The sequence below is a fragment of the Corapipo altera genome, unplaced genomic scaffold, assembly GCF_003945725.1.
Source record: "Corapipo altera isolate COAL_440 unplaced genomic scaffold, ASM394572v1 23, whole genome shotgun sequence".
In the NCBI taxonomy this organism is placed as follows: domain Eukaryota; kingdom Metazoa; phylum Chordata; class Aves; order Passeriformes; family Pipridae; genus Corapipo; species Corapipo altera.
This window is the reverse complement of record NW_020884878.1, coordinates 15,884,269-15,893,140: the sequence shown is the minus strand read 5'-3', so window position 1 is coordinate 15,893,140 and position 8,872 is coordinate 15,884,269. Positions and strand designations below refer to the sequence as shown.

Sequence of the window (8,872 nt, the reverse complement as noted above, 5' to 3'; positions counted from 1 at the left end):
TTTGAGAGTAGGGGGCAGAGAGATCTGGATAGACTTGAGAGCTGGGCAACCACCAACTACAATTAGTTTAACAAGAGCAGTTGCTCGATTCTCCATCTGGCACAGTGTAATCCTGGTTATACACACAAAGTGTGGAACAAGAGGCTGGAGAGCAGCCTTGCAGAGGGAGATCTGGGAGTTGCAAGATGAACATGAGTCAGCAGTGCCCTGGCAGCCAGGAGGGCCAACCGTGTCCTGGGGGGGCATCAGGCAAAGCATCACCAGCTGGTTGAGAGAGGGGATTGTCCTGCTCTGCTCTGCACTGGTGCAGCCTCACCTCTAGTACTGTGTGCAGTTTTGGGCACCACAATATGAGTGGGACAACAAATCATTAGTGTGTCTTCACAGGAGAACAATCAGGATGGTGAAAGGCCTTAAGGGTAAGAACTTGAGGTCTTTGCTTGCTCAGCCTGGTGGGGAGAAGCCAACAACTTCCTCGAGAGAGGCAGTGGAGGGGCAGTGGAGGGGCAGTGGAGGGGCAGTGGAGGGGGAGGTGCTGATCTTTCTCTGGTGACCAGCAATAGGACCCAGGAAAACAGAATGAACCTGCATCAGGAGAAGTTCAGATCTGACATAAGGAGAAGGTTCTTCACTGAGAGGGTGGTCAGATCATTCTCATGGGGAGTGGTCACAGCACCAAGACTGTCAGAGTTCAAAGAGCATCTGGATGATGGTCATAGTCATATGACTTTGGTTTTGGTCATTCTGCAAGGAACAGGGAGTTGGTTGGACTCCATGATACTTATGGGGGCCTTCTAACTGGTTTATGGATATGCTCTACGATTCTGTGATCCTAAGTGAATCTTTGCAGAGACTGGCTATGATGCCCTAGTTAATCAAATTTAAAAAAAGAAAAAAAAAAAGGAAAACTACCAACAAAACAACAAAATAACTAGAACTAGACTTATGTTCATAGCTTTATCTACCAGCAGTAAAAAAGGTTTATTACAATAAACACTTTTCTAATTAAATCATTTGACATTTACTTGGAGCAAAGCACTACTCCAGATTTGCAAGGCAAGCTAGGGAGCTGAACATCAGTGGTAAAGATTTTATCTGTTTGATAAACTACACTGAAATTTCTAAATCAATTTTCTGAAGTAGTTTGGTTACTATACAACAAGGTAAGGTATAATTTTGCTAAGTGCAAGCTTGGAGATTTGTTGTTTCTAGCAGCAGCATAAAGCTAATGCAAAAGGCAAATATTTCATTTTCTCTATTCTGATATTTCTAATTTGAACTTCTCTTTACCTACCACTGTACAGTTAAGGAAGTACCTGTTTTTCTCTGTATCTGATTCAAGGGCCTTTGAACTCAACAGAAATAGGAACAAAAAGAAACTAACAGAAAAAGGGTGACGGAAATTTGAATGGGTTTGGAATGATGATCTCAAGGAGAAAAATAAGTAAAAAAGGAAAACAATCAAAAATAATAATAAATTTTTAACAAATTATTCAAAGACTCCATGTTCCATCCATAAATCAGAAGACATTTTGGGAATCTCTGAGGCTATCTTCTCCTATGCACTGTGCCTTTCTACCACTCTTGCAATATTAAAATGCCTATGAAATTCAAGGTTAAAAAAATCAATGCAAATATAGGCATGAAAGCATGCATAAATGGTTTCCATTATCATCCTGAGTAATGGCACTACCTAACTGATTATCTCATCCAACAAGGATGTGTGTTTGATAACAAACCACAGTACTAGTGTACAAGATTTATAGAGGCGGAGAAGTAAGAAACCAGGAATGAAGGGCAGAGAGACACTTTTACTGAAAAGCATTCATCTGAAACTTGAATCCATCATTCTAACCCATCATTAAGGTCCATAAACTACATCACTCCTGCAGACTTCTGCAAGTGGTGCTGCTCCACCAGTGTTTATTTCTGTAAGGAAATTGGTGAGGAAAAAAGAGATTTTAAAACATATTTCCAGTGAATAGCAAAATATATTTGTGATGAGCTTTTACAGAGCTGTCTAAATTACTGAAATGGAAAGTGTGCAATCTCAAAATCTAATTATAAAAATAAACTCTAAAAGAATATATTTACTTCAGTATACACTTTCAGGGTTCACTTATAATGCTTGGCTCAGCTCAGAGTCAAGATAAACAATTGTGTGGAAAAATTATACGATGAATCTTTAGCACTGCTTACTTATCAGTGCATTTCTTTCGCCTGTTCTGCCTTTCTTTAATCTTAATTTCATAATCCAACTGGATGCATAGATACATTAAAATGTTACATGTCCAGAGCCCATTTAGTGCCATAGTGGTGATACTTAAATATGTGGCCAACATACTTATCTTCTCCTTGTTTCTTAAGCTCTGCTGCCTTATTTTAAAACTAGAAGCTGAAAGCAGGCAAGCAGACAATAATAATTCCATCAACCAGTGAGGTGTTCCAAGTAGGAACTTTGGTAAATTTACTTCTTTTTTAACTAAGTGACCCTTTGGAAGAAAATTTTGCAAAATCTCCCCTTTTCCCTAATCGATCTGTTCATTCTTATTCCGTCATACCCTGTGGAGATAAAATTGGTTGTGGGACTGCAGTAAAACCTTACTGGTGAAATAATCCAGCTTTAAAAAAAAAAACACTAAGGAAGGCATGTCCAGCTGCAACACAGGGCATGGCATGAATGACCTTGGATTATGAAACAAGAGAAACAGAATCTTTCACACTTAAAGAAAGGTACATGGCACTCACTATATGCTCTTTAGTTGAAGGTAGCTGGTCAGAATTTTTCATTCATATCTTTTAACCCCAGAATAAAGTACACTTTTGGTAAAAATAAAATACTTTGTAAAATTATCTTCAGATTTTTCAGTATTTTTCACTTTTTCATCTCAGTTGAAGCTTTTGAATATTTTGAATATTCAGGATCTTGTTTTTCTTTTGGCACCTCTTACTTTTCACGTTTGCTCTGCATATCCAAAATAGTATCCTTAAAGATCTCCCAGAATGCTCTCAATGATGTAATTTTCGTACTTTTGCTTTTTTTAAAGGAAGTTTTCTCATATATATTTATTTCTACCTTTTGGAGACTATAGCTGTGTTTGCCTCTTCAGCTTTTTTGGTCATAGGGAGCTGCTGACTATCAATACCTGGTGGTTGCTCTTCTAAAAGAGACTTGAGGCACTAACATTTTGAAACAGTGTGCACGCCACTCAAGATGAAATCAAAGGCTGCTTTTCCTCATGTGGACTCTCTAACCTGTTGTTTTATGAAGCATGCACTGGTAATGTCTGAATACTCAGTATCTCTGTCATGCCCTGACATGGTATTGTCTGGTTTTACAAAGCACTTGAAATATCCTGTTAGTGTTTCATGCCCTCAGAATGTCCTGCTCAGCACACTGCAGTCATGTTGTTTTCTGTGGGAGAAAACAACTCTGTATTAGTCACTGGTATGGTTACCTTACTGATCTGACTGGATTTAAAAAAGGGGGGAAAAGCCTTCATTTACTTACAGCACCATGAAACCATCAGCATTTCCTACTCCAGATTCAGCAGGCACTACTACAGATTTCTGGCATACTTTGCTCTGTGGTATTCATGTCTATCTGACTGCCATCTACGAACGCTCCAAAACAACTATTATTCTAGTGTCCTCCCTGAGGCTAGATATTACACATCAACTATGTGATTTCTAAGACTTCAAACATTTGTTTAGACATGTGGATACCACTGTTGTGGTTTTCTCTTCTGCACTGTATTTAAGTGACATTCTATATCATTTAGCTATCACTAATGGCAGGATTAAAGGCAGTCTCAGAAGGAACTATACTGGCTCTACATAAGCTTTCTTTCTCAAACTAATATCTGCCAAAGTCTTATTCTTTCCATTTAAAAGCGGTACCTATCAAAATAAAAGAGCTTAAACAACTGAAATCAATTAGCATCAGGAAATTGTACATTCTGATGGGTCTGACTCATCGATGTGAAAACTGGCAGCTAACATTGCAGCCCCTCCTTAGTAACACATGGTTATGAATTTCCCAAAGTCTCTAGCTGTTTCTATTTGTAAGTTTGAAGGTTTATTACTTACTATGGTGCTCACATATCAGGGGAAAATATTTCAAAATTGGACAAGCAATTATCTGGTTGTATAATAGTGTCTAGTTACTAAAGCAGATAGGTTTTGTTAGGTCAAGCAGGTTTTTGTGTCCTTCAAAACTACAACCTAGATGTTGAAATCTTGGATTAATTCTTAACTCTTGCTCTGGTTTTAATTTTTGTATTTGTTTTGCAGATAAAATTATTAGGAAATTTGTACACTGATGGAAATGTTCACAACAATAGTGTGCCATTTACAGAATACGAAAGTCAGTTTCAGAAAACACAAACACCAAGCGATACTAGAGTGCCATACATTTCTAAAGAATAAAAGCTTCTTTCAAACAATAGCAGAAGGTGACATAAGCTATTTTCCTTTGTAAGAAACAAGGCTTAAGTCATGGGCAATGTCCAGTGAATAACATGCCAGAAGCATTATTCTGGTTTGGCTCCCTCAGACTTTCTATTGTGTAATGCAGATGAAGTGCATTTACTTCTCATTTCTCACTATGGTGATCAATATAAGCTTATATTCAGCGAATGTTATGAAAAATTTGCCAATTACTTCAACCAGGACAGATTAGAATCTTTACTTGATTTTTTCCACACCTTGGCTTGCCAGCTGGTCAAGGCAGGAGACTGTTCTGCTCTGCTCTGCTGTGGCCTCATCCTGAGTACCGTGTGCAATTTTGGGCAACAAAACAGAAGAAAGATATAAAGCTATTAGAGAGCCACAGAGGGCTATAAAGATGGTGAAGGATCTGGAGGAGAAGCCTCTAGAGGAGCACCTGAGGTCACTTGGTCTGTTCAGCCTGGAGAAGACTGAGGAGAGACCTCATTGCAGTTATAACTTCCTCGTGAGGGGAGGAGGAGGGGCAGGCACTGATCTCTTCTCTGTGGTGACCAGTGACAGGACCCAAGGGAATGGCCTGAAGTTGTGTCAGGGGAGGTTTAGGTTGGATATTAGAAAGAGATTCTTCATCCAGAAGGTGGTTGGGCACTGGAACAGGCTCCCCAGGGAAGCGGTCATGGCACCAAACCTGACATAGTTCAAGAAGTATTTGGAGAATACTCTCAGGCACATGGCGTGACTCTTGGGGCTGCCCTGTGCATGGCCAGGAGTTGGACTTTGATGATCCTTGTGGGTCCCTTCCAACTCAGAATATTCTGTGATTCTGTGAACTTTACAGACACCCTCTGAAATTTGTTGTGACCATCTTTCTATTGCACTTTTTACCTTCTTAGTTACATCACAAGCTCATTTGTAAATGCTTATAATAGAATACCAAACATCCCTCCCTGCTTGAGGCATTACTACCTGCAGAGATAGAATCTAATTCTTTCTCCTTTTATTTTACTTAATTTCTTTAATAGGTTTGGTCATCTTATCATTTCTGTGCCAACTGCACTCTGAAATTTTATGAAATTACTCCATCCTGTGAAACATTACATCCACAATGCAGCCTGCCTGCAATTCTTGTAAAGTTTCTGTCCTTTAGTCAGACTGAGGACCACATTTTTTTCTCTTGAACAATGTTTTATGGTCGTCATCTGCAGTTATCTTTTTATTCATTCTTGCCTTACAAAGCCTCCACCAGCCCTGTGCCCTTGCTGGTAAAATGTCAAGTAATCCTGAAGCTTGTAGTTATTGGGTCTGGGTCATCCATTGTTGCCATACTTTTGTCTCTATGAGTTTCTCCTCCTGCTTCTCCTGGACCTGAGCTACCCGTAATATTGCAGTCTGTGGGCCTTGCTGCTCTCTCAAACTTCAGCCTCATGCTTTCATCTGCAGTTTGCTACTGGGGCAATTGCACTTTACCCTTTCTCCTATGCAGAAAATTGATAAAATTTATAAATGGAACAGTCAAAAGTGCTAAAAGTTTCTCCTGCCTAAACACCTTAGTCCTTCAGAGCCTTTACAGGATTGATCATTTTGCCGTTACTTCATCAAGGCAAACAGACATGTTCCTCTAAAGCCTTCCTTGACAACTTTCTGTGTTCTCCTCCTTAATGGTTTGAGCGCATTTCTGCCCCAAAGTGTGGTCCTCCAACTGTACCACCCCTTTTGCTGCCTTTTTTCAACCTTCTCTCAGAGGTCCTTTCTCATCATAGTACAGAAACAAAACACTTGGACTGTTTTGTCTTCTTGCTTCTTGTCTTCATTCCCATCAGCCAAAGGAGCTATATGCTCCTCCATCCTCCTCCAGGGACTACTATATATGGTAAATCATTCTTAATCTCATCATAAGATTTCAAATGCCATCTAAATTAAGTTAAAAGGCATGACTAGGTTTGATGTCTGCAAGTTGTTTCTCTTGTAAACATTGTGACAGAAGTTGATTGAATTAAGTAAAAACATCACCCAGAGTTCAATTACTGTCTTAGGGAAAGAATTATCACAGTAGTATCCATGTGTACATGTATAAACAGACACATATGTATGTATTATGTATACATTGCAACCTAATCTTCGGTCTCTTGTCTTTGCTCAGCTAATTCAGTATATTCCTGTCTATGTGTTTAGGAGATCTAGCTGCAAGTAACTGCAATCCTTCTCACTCCTAGATAACCAGGAGGAATCACCTCATCAAGGAAATTAACATTCCTGTTGTGTTTTGTGAAGTACATTTTAGCTGGACAGTTGTTCCAAACCCACATTTTTAATGTGTCAAATATACCCAACTAATGCATATTTGTATATTTATCCTCATTTCGGCTGGAATAGAATTATTTTTCTTCCTAGTAGCTGGTACAGTGCTGTGTTTTGGACATAGTAGGGGATTGTTCTCATGTTGATAACACACTGGTGGTTTCAGTTGTTGCTGTGCAGTGCTCACCCTAAGTCAAGAACTTTTCAGTTTCCTGGTCTCTGCCAGTGAGCAGGTGCACAAGAAGCCGTGAGGGAGCACATCCAGGACGGCTGATCTGAACTGGGCAAAGGGATATTCCACACAATAGAACATCATGCCCAGCATATCAACTGGGAGCACTTGGCTGGGAGGGCCCAAGCGCTTCTGGGGGCCTGACTGGGCATCAGTCAGCGGGTGGCGAGCAATGGTATTGTGAAACACTTGAGGCTTTTAGGGTTTTATTTCTATCTCTCTTTTTGCTGTCTTCCTTTCCAGTACAATTTTTTTCCCAATTATTAAATTGATCTTATCTCAACACAGGGGTTTTTCCTTCTTTCCAACTCTACTCCCCATCCAGTGGGAGGTGGGGGGTGTGCGAGTAGCTGAGTGGTTCTTAGTTGTCAGCTGGGGTTAAAACACAACACTGTGCTTCTACTGCTCCTGCAGCAGGGGTTTTCATACACCTACAATTGTGGAGCTAGTGAAGCCAATTATTTCTCCCAAGTCTTTTCACAAAAACTATAAATTCTACTAGGCTGTTGGGAACAAAAGTCTCAGACAGAAATGCATAGCCTCTCGGAAACAATTTGGAACTTTACTGAATTATCTGCAATAATAATCCATGTATCTATAAGTTTTTCAGATGACAGTTTCAGACCATGGTAAACAAGAATCCAACTTAAAAAAAAATAAAATCAAGATTCATTCTAGATCAGTCACTTTTAAATCTAAAACCCCATAAATTAATTTAACATTGACTGTGCCATTTGGGTTTTGTTAATTTTTGAGTGTTCAGTAGCCTTGCATTACCCGTCTTTAATCATGCCCCTTTAATTCAAGTCTAAATTCCCTACTCCTGAATCCATACTTTCCTATACATCAGTTTACAGAGTGATGGGAATTAATGTTGGTCTTTGCTTACTTCAATCATGTAATGATAGGAGAAATTTGCAGCTTTACATATGTCAGGAAAGTGTGGACCGGATACTCAGGAAATTGTTCGTGGTTTTCCCAAGACTTTAGAATTATTTTTTTACTTTGAAGTTCCTTTCCTTACTCCCACTGTTGCTCTTCTTATAACACAACTTCAGTCTTAACTTTTGACCTGTATAAGGAAACCTACACTTCACTATGGGGATTTTAAAGCATTTAAAACTTTTATCAAACTCAAAACACAGAGGAAATTATTTTCCTCTTTGTTCATGATTTGCTAGCTTGGTTGGTTAAAGCATGATACTAATAATGCCAAGGTTGTGGGTTCAATCCCTGTATGGGCCTTTCACTTAAGAGCTGGACTCGATGATGCTTGTGGGTCTCTTCCAACTCAGAATATTCTGCTATTCTGTAACAATGTAATTCCCCATACCTCATTCTGATAAAAGAAATCAAAACTATTTCACCTCAGTATCACACATATGTACCTGAAGATACAGTGTGCATGCATGTGTCCTTATTATGTGTATGACAATGACAAAAAATATATTAAATAAATTAGGAACTTTATTAATTGAGGAATTTAATTTCTTTTCAAAATGGAAAACCTGTTTTTGTTTCTTGGGTACGTAGAAAATGAACTAACTGATTATGCTTAAATATGCTATTGGGGTAGGATGACCCTTATACATACTGGTTTTGTAAATCTGTTCAGGTAAGTGAACTGGAGATCTCCTGTAACCTATGGATAACTATTTCCACATCACTGTGTTTTGTTTGTTTCTGCAGCTATCTGCACAAGAACAAATACCTGGAAGTTATCAATGATGATGCATTTCTGGGAGTGCACAGTGGACCAACTCTACTGTAAGTAGAAGAAAATGAAGTAGAGAAATCTTTAAAAATAATACTATTTTAGGTTGCACTTTCTTTCCAACCATAAGGAGCAGAGCAGCAGGGATGGGAATAGCATGTTTACAAAAATAATACCAG

The 8,872-nt window shown here is 39.0% G+C and overlaps 1 protein-coding gene across 2 annotated transcripts in view; it reads left to right on the top strand.

Annotated features, from left to right (window-relative positions):
• Positions 1–8,872, top strand: part of TSHR (thyroid stimulating hormone receptor) — a 68,185-nt gene that overhangs the window by 43,521 nt on the left and 15,792 nt on the right. For both annotated transcript variants that reach the window (XM_027638049.1, XM_027638050.1), the window contains exon 8: positions 8,669–8,746. In XM_027638049.1, the coding sequence (XP_027493850.1) occupies positions 8,669–8,746 (78 nt within the window). The remainder of the gene's footprint in view (positions 1–8,668; positions 8,747–8,872) is intronic.